Source organism: Macrotis lagotis, chromosome X (genome assembly GCF_037893015.1).
Source record: "Macrotis lagotis isolate mMagLag1 chromosome X, bilby.v1.9.chrom.fasta, whole genome shotgun sequence".
NCBI lineage: Eukaryota > Metazoa > Chordata > Mammalia > Peramelemorphia > Peramelidae > Macrotis > Macrotis lagotis.
This window is the reverse complement of record NC_133666.1, coordinates 254,224,873-254,241,551: the sequence shown is the minus strand read 5'-3', so window position 1 is coordinate 254,241,551 and position 16,679 is coordinate 254,224,873. Positions and strand designations below refer to the sequence as shown.

General features: G+C 34.5%; 1 protein-coding gene across 13 annotated transcripts in view; it reads left to right on the top strand.

Moving 5' to 3' along the window:
• Positions 1 to 16,679, top strand: part of MAST4 (microtubule associated serine/threonine kinase family member 4) — an 880,607-nt gene that overhangs the window by 126,787 nt on the left and 737,141 nt on the right. For 7 of the 13 annotated variants that reach the window (XM_074200305.1, XM_074200306.1, XM_074200307.1 and 4 more), the window contains one exon: positions 1,663 to 1,803. The exons of 1 other annotated variant lie outside the window; for it this stretch is intronic. In XM_074200305.1, coding sequence (XP_074056406.1) covers positions 1,663 to 1,803 — 141 coding nt within the window. Of the gene's footprint in view, positions 1 to 1,662; positions 1,804 to 5,245; positions 5,755 to 6,277; positions 6,414 to 16,679 lie in introns of those variants that run through there. 5 more of the 13 variants (XM_074200311.1, XM_074200308.1, XM_074200310.1 and 2 more) reach the window with 3 other exon arrangements.

Here is a 16,679-nt window from a genome sequence, read left to right as displayed (position 1 = left end):
TTTGCAGAAAAGGGAACATATTTAGAAAAGGCACTTCATCATGTAAAGGGCTCACATGAGTTGAAATCCTGAGAGGACAAGAAGCTGAAGTCACATCTTTTCTTAATAGTTTTCTTATTCGACAATGAGTCCATGCTGGTGTATGACATATTAACATCCCTGAATATTTTTGTCTCTATAAAAGAACTACTTAATAGGCCAACATTGCCATCCTTTAAACTTAAGCACACTGTTCCATTATAGAGGAATTGGAAACTTCATTTTTGAACATTATTTGGTTTACTTTAGAAGAATGGTAGTAGGATCACTCATGTGCTTAGCAATCAGATAGCATTGGAATCCAAAGCATTCATCCCATACTAGTCTCTAGACTTTCTTTGTTACTGGAACCCTCCCTCTGCCTCCCTCAGCTCTTTCTAAATATGAGTTCTTAACTTTTATGCTATTGGATCTATTGGGTAGTTTGATGCCAGGGAATTTCTCAGAATGATTTTTTAAATGCAAATAGGTATGTGAATACTCATACATATAAAATACTATACATATGATTTTGCATATATATATACATATATATATATATACACACATGTGTATATCTATCCATGCTCCCTCCCTCCATGCTCCCATCTATCTCCCAAAAAGGCTAATCATATTGGAGAAATCTTAGAGAGCAATAATTCAAATGAATTTGAAAAGAATCTCCTCTATGACATGCTCAAGAGATGGTCATTTAAGTCTGTATTGAATGATTTTACATGCATACACATATACACACTCATAAAAATACAAATATTTGTAGCCAGCTCTAGGATGGCGGGGGGGGGGGAAGGGAGAGGAAAAAATGTATATGATGACTTTGTTATATATTTAAAAGGAATAGCAAGTTATACATAATAGAGTTTCAGTTTCATGTACAAGTTTTTTTAAAAAAAATTATGCTATATTATATAAATGTTTTTTATCCCATAAATAAAGACTTTAAAATTTTAAAATTAGAAAATGAAAAAAAAAGTGATGGGGAATTCAGAACCTCCCAAAGTAGTAGAAACAGTAAGTAGAGGAGGTAGAATTTGAATCTAGGTGTCCTGATTCCAAATTCAGTATTCTTTCCAATGTGCCATTTTCTGTACCTTCTAAGAAGAAAACTAGCTGGGTGGTACAATGGGTAGAGCTAGATTTCCTAGTTGTGTGATCTTGGACAAATCACTTCATCTGTATTTTCTTTAGTTTCTCTAACTGTAAAATGGAAATAATGATAGCACCAATTACCCAAGATTGTTGTGAAGATCATCAAGTAGAATATTTTTTAAACAGCATACACATATTTCCTTCCTTTCCTTCCCTTCCCTTCTTTTCTCCTTTCCCCATGACAAATCAGATGAATTAGATTTTTCTGTAGTCATATGCTATATAACATTGTGAGAGAAGGTAAGGCAATAATTCCAGCAGACCTGCCCATTTTACAGAAGAGGAAACTGTCAATAAAGGTTATATACTGACTTTTGTTTTCTTGCCTACATCATAAGGAAATAATATAGTTGGCCTTGATAATACAAGAGGTTCTTTCTAAATGGCAGGAAATGACAGTCTTGAATCACTAAAAAAATTCTGAATGATAGAGAATATCCTTCAATATATTTGTTTGTTTTTTGTTCATTTCAGGCAATAACAAGATCATCCAAGAAGGTTCTTCTTCTCAGCTGCCTCAATGGGGCATCAAGTCTGTGTTTTTGTAGCAAAAATCCTATCCAGTTGGAAAGGGTGGAAGGGAAGGACTTCTTACTGAACCAGATTAACTACAAGGTGACTAATTTTTAGCTACTCCAGTGCTATTAGCTAAATTGCACTAAGAAATTAGATTGCTGATTATTGATCCTTCCTAACCTTCCTTCCTTCCTAACCTTACTATATAGTAGGATCTGCTTTAGTCAGTGGGATAAGGCTGATTTGTGATGAGTATGTGTTCTTTAGTGGACAGAGAACTAAACTTTTAGGTCGAGGAAGATCTGAATTCAGACCTCCTGACTGTGTGATGTCAAAATGTCTAACATTTTGGTAATACAGGCAAATATCTAGGATTATAGATTGCAGGGAAAATGCAAACCTGCTTTAGTAGAGGCAGTTCCTTGACATGTGTGTTGCATATTTATATACATACAAATATGTATATATACAAAGATGCACTCCTATACCTGTTATTTATGTTAGTTAATGTGTAAATGGCAGCTTCTGAAGGTTTTAAAAATTTAACTGAATGGCATAAATATACTCCTTAGAACTTGAATTACATTATTTATTTTTGCAAAAACAAATTGGTAGTAGACAAAAATTAAACAATATTACTACTTTTCACTAATAATGTGACAATTTGCTTGGAAAATCCTAGTCAATTAAGAATTAATATTTAAATTAATAAAACAGCAAATTAAATAAAGTTGTAGGGTACAAAATAAGTGCATATGCAGCCTCAGCAGTCCTACTCTTAATTTTCATTTAGTTTAAAATGGCTTGACTTGGATCTTGATCAACCTTATTATGACTCTATGTAGTCTTGGGTTGCATTTCAAGTAGTGAGAGGTAAGTAAAATATAAGTTTCCAAGAGCAGAGCTTCTCTTGACTTTAGTCTTTCTATATTAGGTGCCAAAAAAAATACCTCATTCATATTAGATCCCTAATAAAGTATTTGTTGTTTGAGATGATAACAGCTTTTCAGGTAAAAGCAAAAAAAAAAAAAATTCCTGGGGCTTTGGCTAACAACTAATTTCTTTAGCTTTTCTTTGTCTATCAGAACTGTGTTTGATAATCATTCTCTCCACAATATGCAGGTATTAAATATTCTGAGCCACTCTTAAGTCAGCAGTCTGGATGCGAGGATTTTATTTGGTCATTAATCATTGATGAAGAAAATATTATCCTTTGAAATAAATCATTTTGAACCTTTTCAGAACTTAACATTTTCCTAGAGATGCTATTGGTTGTACATATAATTCCAAAATCAACTTATGATAGTATCTTCTTGTTTTGAATCTCCCAAATGGGCTGTTGTTTCTTGCCTACATCTGTAATTTTTCTAATGTTTGGTGTTAAAATTGATATTCTGCAACTAGTTAATTTATCTATCAAAATCAGGGTTAAAAAATACTGCCTAAATACCAGTTTTTCAGAGAGCTGAAATTACTTTTGGGAAATAGAGTTTTAATGATAGGATATCCATATAGACTTTGTTTGCTTTAAAACCAAATATTAGAAAATTATTATGTGCTTCACTTTCAACTCAAATTTAATTCATGCTCCAGACTTTGCTGAGCCATTCATGGATGACATCTGATATGTCATTAGGACTTTATTAAAGCATTCATCAGAACTTATAGGAACAGTCCCAACAACTCCAGTGCCATAGCCAAGAGTGACTTAACCTAGCTGTCAGATCAGAAGTAGACTGTGTTTTCTTTGTTGTACTTTTGCTTAAGGACCATAAATTTTGCTTAAGGACCACCAATGCAGTTCTAATTTAAATTGATTTTAAAATAGTCTTTAAATAAAGTGACTTACTTGGGAAACTTGCCAAAATTATTGCTATTAATTTCAAAGATGTAGGCAAGGATTCCATTGTCCCATAACATATATATTGGTCAGTGTCCCCACCCCATCCTGCTCAGTGCCACAGTGGGGACTTCGTACACTTTTTTTGAGCTTATATTTCTGCAATTAGTATTTCAACAACTTATGAAGACTCCTATTTCCCCTACTCCCTACATCCCATGCCTTTTCTCCTTATATACTAGATACTAGCAAACTCCTTGTTCAGTGACCTTGGGTCCCATCTTTTCTTGATTAAGTTTTGTTTTTAAGACCATTGAAATGTGATTTGAATATTCTTATTTATTTTGGGGGGGTTTTGTATTTGTTTTTTAGCAAGGCAGTGGGTTTAAATGACTTGCCCAAGGTCACACAGCTATGTAAGCATTAAGTGTCTGAGGCCCTTCTGACTCCAAGGCTAATCATCTATTATTGATCCAGTATTATTCTATTTAGTGCCACATAAGTTCTTGATCTGATTTCTCTGATAATCTTAAAGCAATAGTGGGTTGAAAGAGAACATGTAAAATTAAATTATTCATACTAATTTAGTTTTTTGTCCCATAAACTGAAAACTCTGTGACCTTAATTCAGTTCAATAACCATTGATTAAATGCTTAGAATATGCAAGTCACTGTGATAGATACTGAGGCTGCACATTACAACTTGAAGAAGTCCCTGTCCTTAAGGAGCTTACATTCTAGTGGAGTATTCAATTGTACACAGTTGTATAATTACAAAATGTCCTCAAGGTAATTTCAAGAGGAAGAGTGTAACAGTTCAGAGTTAGCACCTGAGTGCTAGGCCTAGAAACAAGAACATCTGAATTCAAATTTGACCTTGAACTCTGGCTGTATGTCCCAGGGCAAGTAACTTTTATCTGTTTGCCTATACATTGGCAGCTCCCTGAAGTGGCAGTTGAAAAATGGAGAAATAGAAAGTAGGGAGGTTAAAATAGATTATTAATTTTTTATTTTTTTATTTTACTATTTTTAAAATTTAATTTAATTTAATTTTTTTATTCTCATTTTGTACAATTTTTTTACATTAATAAAATATTCTTGTTTAAGAGTAAACAAAATACCCCTCCCCCCATGAATATAGACTTGTATAGACTTGCTTGGGCGATAAAGTAAAGGAGAGAGAAAAAAATTAAAATTAAAAAAATAATAGTAATAATTGTAGATTATTAACATTTTAAAAATTGAGAGAGTTGTTTTACAAATGCTTTTGTTTCCTAAACAAAACTCAATTAAGGACAATGCCTTACTTTTTAATGTTAATACACTGAAGTTGAGATGTTGGCATGAAATAACACCGTATCAAAAAATAAATTATGTGAATATATATCATACATGCTCACACATGATTACTTTAAAAATTAATTATTTCATTGGCATGGATACATTTTCCATTGATACCTATCACAAATGAATTGTAGCTTAAATATTTCATCCACTGGTGCAGAACCTTTCAGAACTGAGCTATACAGGGACCTCAGAGTGGAGTCAAAGAGTTGGTCATTAGAACCATCCTCAAAGCATCCCGCTTGATAAAAATCTAGAGTATGTTTCCAAGTGGCAGAAAAATTTGAAGTAACTTTGAGTCATCTCTTTAGGTTGTGTAGTAAGAACTTTTTGGTTTCTTCTCTCTACAATGTCAAATTTTTAATTTTTATTTGATGAAAACATAACTAAATTTTTGATATAGACTTGAAAAAGGTGGAGCCTACTTTGGGATGAGTGCTTAGACTAATTGAATTGTTCTTATAACCCTTCCCTTCTTTCTTCCCTTGTTTCCTTCAGGGTTGTAGCTTCTGTAAGAAGCCTTTTAATTCTCAGGGATGTAAAAGCTTTCCCTTTGATGTTACCTCTATTTTATCCTGTTTTCTCCCCCATTAGATTGCAAGTTTTGCCATTCTTTGTTTCCTCAGTGTTTAGCACAGCTTGTCCATTCAACTATCAAAATACTTCTAATTCTGCCAGTTACTCTTTCTTCCTGTGGCAGATTGCAATCCATTGATGCCTTTTAAATGATCCTCAATTGCCAAGGAAAAATGGTTACTCTGCAGCCTGCCTGGTGATGAGTCCATTGGACAGTAGGAGCCCAGTTTGTAACTGAGACCATGTGAATGAATAGAAATACATGTAAAACCAAGAATCTTTTACTAGGAGGTAAGGGGTCAAAGGATATGAATAAACTATTTTTGGAAAGAATCATAAGCTATCAACAGCCATATGAAAACATGTCGCAAACTGTTAAAAGAAAAAAATGCAAATTAATCAACTGTGATGTTTTGCTTTTTAGTTTGCAACTTGGGAAAGGTAACAAAAAATGGAAATTGGTGATGAAAAGATAACAAGACAGGTGCACTAATTCTCTGGTGGAGCTGTGCATTTGGCCTAACTAGTCTGAGAAATGATTTGGAATTATGTGAGAAGTTAGTAAGGTCATTATGTCCTTTGACCTGCCAATTCCACTGCTAGCTATGTATGTGTGTATAGGAGTTTATACACTTGCACATATATGTACACACATGCACACACAGAGGCATGTACTCACACTTAGATACATGCACACTTGCTCACATGTGCATACTCATACACATGCACATATACTGACACATTTACATAACATACTTATTCATACTCAGTTTAATGTATTAATAATGAACCAATTTTTTTTTGTGAACTACAGACAAATGTGTGTCCATAAATTGAGGAATGACTGAACAAATTGAACAAAGACTTTGATGGAATATTGTGTGATAAGAAGAGGCAGCCTAATAATAGTTAATATGAAAAGACATCCTTTGAGACACAGACAACAAGAGGTTGGTAGCTTCAAGTACTACCTCTGAACCACTTTGCCTGAGTGACCTGGCAAGTCTGCTTCTCTTTCAGTCATACATCAGCTCACTTGAGCTTATGGGGTTGCAGGCCAGCTCTGTTAGTAAACTGTCTCACTCAAAGTTCCTTGTAATGATGAAATCACAAATCCAGACCAGAAACAAAATTAAAAAAAAGAAAACCCAACCCTAGGGACGTTATAGAATAAAAATCGAACAACATGGGAGACTTGTTTTATATCTATACATATATATATATATGTATGTATGTATGCTTTATATATATTACATATACACAAAATATATGTATATATATATACACACAGAGATAGCATATGTATATATCCATATAGTGTTGTGTGTATATCTATGTATATGCACATGTATATGAGAACTTACAAAATAAAAGCAGCATGTGCATATACACATATAATGTATCTGTATATCTATACATGTATATATCTATACATAATTGTGTACATATCTATGTATATGTATATGAGAAAACTTTTGCAAAATGGAAACTGAAGGACAACAGACATGCATTGTGACCAAAATAAAGGAAAAGAATGACTAAAAGGAAGCTAATTTCCTAGTAATTTTTAACAACCAGTTTTGGTCTTGGGGAACATGGAATGAAACCTTTGCATTAGAGGAGAGGTGGGCACAGTATCAGCAACTCTTTTGATGAAATGCCTTTTCTTTCTTTTTTTTCCCTTTTTTTTCCCCTTCCTTTTCTTTCAAAGAAGGCTTTTATTCCCCAAGAACCTCCATGCATGTGCTTTGTGTGTTTGTGTGTATATAGACCGTGATATAAAAATAAGACCGCAGTGAAACTTACTTTAAAAAGCAAAAAGGCCTGAAGACTCAGCTAGTACTTTAAAGTTTAGCGGGACCTGCTAGAGCAGGTGTGTCCAACCTGCCTAGTGACCCTTGGGGACCCATTCAGAGCCCTTCCCTAGTATTTATGTGCAATTTCCCAAGGTGTCCATGAATGGATTTTGAACTATATGTGACCCTTGACAGGTTTTTACTGGGCAGTGAGACCCAGAAGAGCCAAAGGGTTGGGCACTCCTATTTTAGAACTTGGGTTTTTTGCTTCTGTAACATCCTAGAACCCAGAGTAACTTCTGTGAAATTGAAGTATCAGAAGAGACCTTTGGATGAAAAGAAGAAATATCAAAATTAAAAGAAAAATTAATGCACAAAGTAAAATAAATGATTAAAATTGGGATTATGTTTGCAAGACAAAACAAAAAAATAAGGCTAGTTTCAAATTTTTTATTTAAGGCATTAAATAAACAAATCAACTATTAAATAAATAAATATTTAAGGCATTTATTTTTTGTGTTAAGTGACTTGCCCAAGGTCACACAGCTAGGCAATTAATGAGTGAGGTCAAATTTGATCTTGAGTCCTCCTGACTCCAAGGGCTGGTACCCTATCCAGTGTGCCACCTAGCTGCTCCTGTTAATTATGTTTCTAAATAGAGTTGGGGCAGTTGTGTGTCCTAAGAACTTTCTGTTCACATGAATACTTCTGGGGCCAGCTGGGTGGCCCAGTATATAGAGCACAGTCATGAGTTCCTTAATTCAAACCTGGCCTCAGACATTTAATAATTACTTATCTGTATGACCTTAGGCAAGTCACTTAACCCCATTGCCTTGCCTAAAAACAAAATCCAAAATATGTGAATACTTGTGTGCATTTTCTAGAGGGTTTCTCTTTTTTGGAAGTGTGAACATGGTCAAAATATGAAAGAAATCATAATTCTCCTGAAACCATATATTTTTCTTATTCTATTTATAAGGTAGATTTTTCTCCGCTTTTATTAGTGTTTATTAGTTAAGATGAGAGGATTCAAGACTTGGGAAAGTTTAACTTGACAGTTGAGAATAAGATACTTGGGAGGAAAAAAGAACAAGATAATATAGTATATTATGGAGAAAAAAGTCCAACATGGACAGGAAAATAATCTAACAGCTTGTATTTTATAGGCTTTTTCTTTGCTCCTATCTGGTTTTCCTGTCAGAAATTTCATTCTTTTCATCTTAATTGAAGCATTACAATCACATGTGCCTGCCTCACACCCCTCTTGTTTGGGACAGTCCTGGCTTCCTTTAAATAGACAACTCCTGAATCCCCCAAACACCTAGGCAAGCATTCTGAATCAGTGCTGTCTGATCCATAAGAAGCTTTGAAATAAATGATCCTCTATCTTGTTCATAGTACTTCATTCCCAGAATAGTATAGTCCTATTAATTTTAATATTTCATTGCAGGCTAACAATCTCAGTAGAATAGATTGGCTCGAGATTGAACTGTATTTTGAGACATTTCTAAAGGAAAGACTTGTCAAATATTTTATTTTACTTCGGCTTTTCCATATTTGAATTGTCATCTAGTGGAATGTCTCTGCTTCATTTACCAATGTGGCTAAAATGAGGTGAGATTTTAGATTTTTTTTTTGGAGATTAGTCATGTTTTGGTAATTCATTTCTAAATTCTGACTTTGCATAAAGATTTTGAGGGGTAGCAATTAAGGTACCTAGGTCTTGAAAGTGAATGGGGGTGGGGTGGGGCAGAAGATGATAGACCTAGAGTGAGGGCAGGAAGATGGGTAGGAGAGGCAAAGGGGTAGATAGGCAATCTTGAATGTTGGAAGCATTTTGGTTCTGGTTATGACTTGGACAGCTGTGAAACCATGGAGAAGTCAACTTTTCTGAATCCTTTTTTTTTCATCTTTAAGATGGGAACTATGGGGTGGCTAGGTGGCACAGTGGATAAAGCATGGGCTCTGGAGTCAGGAGTACCTGGGTTCAAATATGGTCCCAGTCACTTAATAATCACCTAGCTGTGTGGCCTTGGGCAAGCCACTTAACCCCATTTGCCTTGCAAAAACCTAAAAAAAAAAGATGGGAGCTAATCAGGGTAAATCTAGGTCATAGGGCTGCCTAAGGGAAAGCACCTAATGTGTTTTGGTTTTTTCTTTTTTTTCTCTCTTTTTCGTTTCTCTCCAATAAAAAATAAACCTCTTAAGGTTCAAGTTCCTTGATGGTAGGTTTAAAAAATTGTATCTTCATTACCTAGCACAATTTCTTGCAAGAGGGGCTATTCATAAACATTTGATTATTGGATTAATGCTGACATTGGGAGCTGAGATCAGATGAGAGATGTACTATGTACAATACAGCAAGATCAAGAAACATGGAAAGAGGGAGGTGGGATATTTGATATTTGACTCAAATTCCTTCTGGAAAAGTTTGAATTAAAAAGAAAATATGAAAACTGTACAAGGAAGCAATGTGGATAATCAGAGAAAAAAATATAATGTTCTCACTGTGCCAAAGGCCTTTTTTTCCTTTGGTAAAACCATCTTTAGTACTTACCTTTTTTAATATATATTTATGAGTGTACAGATCACAGTTTTCTACTTTACTGGTATGTCATTTTCCTCTGAATTATCATTTGGGATGTTTCCAAGCAGGAGCTCAAATAGATATAGCAAGACTATGAGTATCTCAAGAAATCAAAATATGGAATTCTAGATTGAGGGAATCTGTGTTCCCTGATGCTGGTTAGTATTTCCAAGTACTACACTTAAATTTTCCTAAGACTCTGAGATCTTTTTGCTGTAGTTGGTCTCACCATTGTTGCAAACTTTAGCTCATGGATATCTTCACATTTGTAGATGTGCTAGTTCTCTCTCAGAGAGCTGCTAAAGAGTTATAAGCCAATCACGCTAGAGATCTCTCCCTCTCTCTGGGTTCTTAACCTTTTTTTTGTGTCATGGACCCTTTTTTCCATCTGGTAAACCCCCTTCTCAGAAAAAAAATGTTTTCAAATGCAAAAATATGGAATTACCAAGGAAACCAATTATGTTGAAATCCCTGTCCCCGAATTTTACTGATTTTTTTTAAAATAATGGATTATTCCTTCTTTGTGAGACATTGCTTATAAAAAAAAATTTAAAAAAATAAAATTAGTAATACAAATAACCTTATGTGAAAGGTCATGCATCTGAAAGTTCATTACCCCACTGAAGGGGAAAAAAAAGGAACATTATACGCACAGTCAAATCCAACAAATTGCCCAACTAATATCACACATACAAACCCTTATTTCTATCTAGTGGTCTAGGGTGGAAGATGGAAAAAAATAGAATAATGTTAATTCTTTAAAGTAGGAGTAGAAAAATGTTCACACACGTGTGTGTACACATACACATGTCTTTTCTACCCTAATGGCATAGGGAGTGGGAGAGAAATAGATTTCTGATAATTTTTTTAAATAGAGAGATGCTATATATATTTACATATATCTTTTTTTCCTCCCCAGTGACATAGGGAGTACAAGGGAGAGAAAATAGATTTCTGTTGAATTTATTTTGATAGAGAAGTAGGGAGACACTTTCTTGTTCACACATTTTTACTCACTCCACAATCCATAAATGTGCTTGTTTTGTATGGATGGATGTTTGTGTGTGTGCATGTATACATACATACATACATGTATGCATGCACAGACATCTCTTTTTCATATTAAACTGACTACCTCTCTGTAACGGATAGCATACATCATATGGAATTATGCATAATTGCTGTGTTGATGATAGTTTTTACAGCTTTTCAAAGTAATTTATTCTTATAGTGTTATGTATCTTATTCTCATTCATTAGTTTATAATATCCTCAAAATTGTTCACTTTGATAATATTGATGTTTTACTATAAATTTTTTTAGTTCTGCTCCCTTCCTCATTTCATTTTGCATCAGTTCTATCCAAGTTTTTTTGAAATCATCTATTTACTCATTTCCTGTAGCACAGCAGTAGTCCATCACATGCAACGTAGTTGGCCATTCCTCAGTAATTGCACAATCTACTTTCATAAAAAGAGCAGCTATAAATGTTTGTGTTCGTTTAGTACCTTTTCATCCACCTTTGATCTGTCTCTTTTGGATGTTGGTCAGACAGATGGAGAACTGGGTCAAAGGGCATGACTCTTTAAACAACCACTTTTTGTTTATAATTCCAAATTGCTTTTCTGAGAGTGCCTGTTTTCCCATAGCCTCTCTAATATTTATTGTTTCCCTTTTTTGGCATGTTTGAAATCTCACAGTTGCTTTCATTTGTATTTAAAATTTTTTGTGAAAACATAACTCCAGATCTTTTTTTTTCATTTTTTTTGGGGTTTTTTGCAAAAACAGCGGAGTTAAGTGATTTGCATAAGGTCACACAGCTAGGTAATTATTAAGTGACTGAGGCTGCATTTGAACTCGGATCCTCCTGATTCCAGGGCCAGTGCTCTATCCACTGCACTCCCTAATTGCCTTTAATCTTTTGTGGGTATTGATGTAGCAGCCTAGTTTCCCCTTGCTCTCTCTATACAACAAAGTCAACATATAGATCTCTGTCTATCTATCTATAATTCTCTCTAAATATAGATGTCTCTATTTAGAAATGCATATATATATATATATATATAATTAAACATTTGCATATTGACTTACCTAAGTATTGATCAATAATTGCAAACATTCTACAGTTGATTTATAATGAGTGTGCATCTCTCCTTTGCCTTTTGGGGCACTCTTAATTTCGAGTCTTCAGAGTTTTTGGTTTCCTAACATAAAGGAGAGTTGATGAATTAATGTTTATTGTTCTCTTGATCCATAATTCACAACCAGGCATCATCACCAAGAGTCAGTATTTGATTTTGGGTGTCAGGGAAGAGTAACTAGAAATCATTGGAAGCATAATAATGTTTTCTTATTTTATTAATATCAAATGAAATATAAATAGGGAGATGAAAATTTGCTTTCATTTACTCTATCAGTAATGGATCACTACCCATCTGTAACCTATTAGCTGATCTTTGAGTTTGTTAGGGGCAGGGGAAGAAAAGAGAGGGTGCCAGAAAATAAATCAATTATTCTTAAAGCCCAATTGGAAGAGGGTTTCCCTGCAGTTTGGGTTCTCTTCAGGAGTGCTGATTGTATCATCAAGCCCCAGAATATTGGAGAATCTCCCTTTTGAAATTCATGATGATTGAAGGGATTGGTTTAAGGTGCCATGTGGGGATGAATCATGAGAATTGTGGTCCAGATTACGTTCCACAATTGGATGTAGAGTCTATCATTAGACCATTACTAACTAGGACATAGTGCAGATTGTCAGTGACATAGATTCAGAATTTCAGTTGAGGAAGAGAGCAGCATGAATTTCAGAATCTGTTGCCACACGATTAATCCATTGTGGGTTTGTTGTTGTTCTTGTTGTGAGATTTCTAAACTCATCTGGCAATAATTTGCAGAGTGACAATGACAAATCATGGGAAGGTAAGGTATGTTCTACTGGATGGCAATTCAGATCTCAATCAACTGAAGCCAAATGCAGCCTTCATTTGGATGGAAACTGGGTTCTGACAAGGGATGAGTAAGTTTAGGTTCATTTAGAATAATAGTATTGTGATGAGACTTTAGATTCATGTGTCTCATATTTTATTTTCTGCATTAGGTAGATGCAATTTTACATTGAAGCATTCTTAGCAAAGAACTGTTGGGCATGATCTGTAGGGTTTTTTTTTAATCCATTTGCTTTTGTATTTCTCCAACTATATTCTGCTGCGATGTTATTTCATGATATGCAAGTGACCTGGGTTCTCAAAGGCTATGGCATCAGACTGAGCACCAACTCTGAATGCTCTTACTAAACTTCTGTGTATGAGCTGGTGATAGATAGGACACCTTGCTTTTCTTTATTTCTTCCAAGGACCAGCCTAGCCAAGTCTGGAGAGGGTTTTCAACAGGTGGGCTGCAGGAAAATTGATTTTTTTTCTGGCACCATCTCTGTTCTTCCCCTGCTCCTAACAAACTCAAAGACCAGCTAATAGGTTACAGATGGGTAATGATCCATTACTGATAGAGTAAATGTATTCACAACCATTGGCTATTTTGAAGACTTTTAACGATTAAGGGGAAAACTTAGATAATTGGACCCACTGTTATTGGAAACATGTTTTAGTTGACAAAGCTCTAGGTTGGGAGTCAGGATGTTTGTCTAAATTGCTGACTGTCTTAAGGGTGACACATTAGGCCTTAGCATCTACTTTTCCCCCAGGTAATATGCTTTAAATAGGAAGACATCCTATGCTGCCATATTGCTGTGTCTAGGAAGCCTCAAGAAAATAAAATAAAAATAAGTAATAGAAACTGAACTCATCTGCATGAGTTCAGATGTGACCTCAGACAATTTATTAGCTGTGTGATCCTGGGCAAGTCACTGAACCTGTTTACTTTAGTTTTCTCAGCTGTAAACTACTAGGGATAATGATAGTAATTATCTGACAGGATTGTTGTAAGGATCAAATGAGTTAATGTTTATAAAGCATCTAGAATAGTCTCCGGCACACCATGGCTGCTATAGAAATGATGGCTATTATTTTATTGTTATTATTATTGTCATAAAGTGTTACAAAATCTACTAGTCTATGATTATGAACAACAATCTGCTAATTTATCAATAAATTTAAACTAGTAATTAAGATAATAAATTAATTAATATTAATCTAGTAATTAAGATAATATATCAATCTTTAGTAGATTACAATCTATTAATAGATTTAACAATTTAGTAATTAAAAATAATCTAGTAATCTTTAGGAGATTAAGCCTGCACCAGGACTTTTTTGAAATACCTTAAGTTTTTCCTCTTTGCCTTAATCTTAGAATTGCTTGGAGCAACAAGAAAATAAATGATACCTAGATTGTGTCAGAGGGCAGATTGGTACCTGAGTCTTCCAGAGTCTGAGGATGGCACTTTTAAAGATCATGATAGGCTGCTGCTTTTTTTTTTTTTAGTGTAAAGGCAATGGGGTTAAGAGTGATTTGGCCAAGATCATGCAGCTAGACATTTATTAAGTGTCTGAGGTCGAATTTGAACTCAGGTCCTCCTGACACCAGGGTTGGTCTCTATTCACTGCACCACCTAACTGCCCTAGTAGACTGCTTCTTGTATAAGTTTTGTTTTTTTCTATTTTATAGTTAAGCAAGGTAGAGCTCAGAGATGTTAAATGATTTCTTGTCTATGATCAAGTCAACCTATAATGGACCAGAAGTGTGATTGGGACTCAAATCTTCTAACTCCCACCTTCAGACTTTGTAGGGTATTGAATAGCTTTCATTTGCTATTGGATAGGAGATGAGAGGTCTACTTTCCAAATTCATCTGAATACTATAAAATCAAAATCTCCATTTTTCAATAACCCTAACAGCATGAATGATGTCTTGTATGTATGTATGTATAGTATGTATGTCTTGTATCATCTTTGCTCAGATGGCCTTTTAGTAACTTAAATGTCTTTAACAGGAATTTTCTATTTCTCACCTTTGTGAAATGTGGACTTAGTTAAAAACCTAAATCCTGTTCTTTTAAATCCCACATTTAACCCGTTTCTACTCATCCTTCAGTGACTGAAATGATTGTGCTAGCTGTATTAACTTCATTTGTCAGACTCAAATAAGCTTGTGTGGTTTTCACATCAGTCACAGAGTATCTGAAGTCTTTTGTAATTGGGGAGGAAGAAGGACTGGGGAATATTGATGAGTAGAAAATGCAGGTGAAATTCCTGATTCCTTTAAAGAAACAGAGATAACCTCCCTCGATTAGGTTCACTGCTTGTTCCACCTGAGTGAGAAACAATTTGGAAGGGGCTTGCTTTATTGACTAAATGAGTGGTTCTGAAGAAGCCGCTACTGACATGAATTTCTAAAGAGAGCTTGTCTCCTGTTTCTGGAGTGCTTTAAAATATTAAACCTAACGATTTTTGTGATCATGAAGTGGTACATTTTCTTTTTTTTCTAGCCTCTAAAAATGTGTGTACACATGGGCCCGGGCTTTTGGGCACTTAATACATTTTGGGCTTAAATATCAGAGTTATTGAATTCTTTGACAACCCCTTTTTGTCTTACTTTGATTTTCTGTATTAAAGCCTACATTGGTAAGTATAGAGTAGATAACCATATCTGTGAAAGGTTTTTGAGGAAGTAAGCACATTTGAATTAAAAAAGGTTTTTGTTTGGTGGGTTCAGAAATTATTTCTGGTTTTCAGATTCAAGTTGATTAGGGAAAGAAAAAAAACACCTTTTTACCTTCCAGCAATGACCCATATCTGTTCACAAGTTCATTGTTATTGGGGTATTTTGATGCCTGGCCTAAATCAATAACCTATCTAGTTTATAAAGTGACAAGCATAAACAGAAATTATCATTGTTTTCAGCAGAGGACAACTCTTCTTATCACCAAGGAGAATACCTTCACTGCTTCCAGTAGGTTAGAAATCCGAAGCCTATCAGGATTTGAACAGGGCTTAGAGACATAATCCCCTTGAAATTCTAATTGTCCATCCATAAAATAAAGATAACATATTGCCCTACTGCTATATTTTAATGGAAAAGGAATAGGAATTACATATTCTGTAATCCCTGATAATGAAAACTAGTAGTTTCTGTTTCTTGACTCACCAATAACATTTTGTTATTGTTGCAGGTGTGGGGGGCGGGGGGGGGGGGGGTATTATTTTACCCTAGAATAAAAAAAAGGATATTTTCAGTGTTGTCAGTCATCACAAATTGATATGAATGAAATTAGAATTTTAAATTATGGTTTTGAATACATCTCCTGTAAGGGTACTTCCAGTGTTTCTTTCTGTAAACCTTCATTCCTATAAAGTCTTAGTTTTTTTTTTAATTTCTAAAGGTATTGAGTGTATTCTTCCAACTTGAAGAATGACAATGAAATGGTTTTGGTGGGTGGTTCTCATTGGTTAATATATACATTTTAGTGATTAACTTTTTGCCATAGTTTCTACTATATAGAAATAGATGGCCCAAGAAGGCTAAACTTTAAAAAAAAAGAAAAAAAACACCCACACAAAAGAGAGCAAAGGGAAAGATAAATTAGAAGAGAGTAGAACAGGAGTTGAAAATCTACCTCCCCAGAGTCTTCTGTGGTGCAATGGTATGAGGAAGGGGTAATTAATTTTTATTAAAAAAGAACTAATTCAATGATAATTCAGTGTGCATAAAATCTTTCATTAAATAATTTAATGATTATATCATAGATCATAGCTTTTTATAGTTGGAAGGGAATTAATAGATCATCCAGATTAGGTCCCTTATTTTACAACTAAGGAAACTGAGGCTCAGGGAAGCAAAGGGACTTTTCTAAAAGCATACAAATAGAAATGAAGCTTG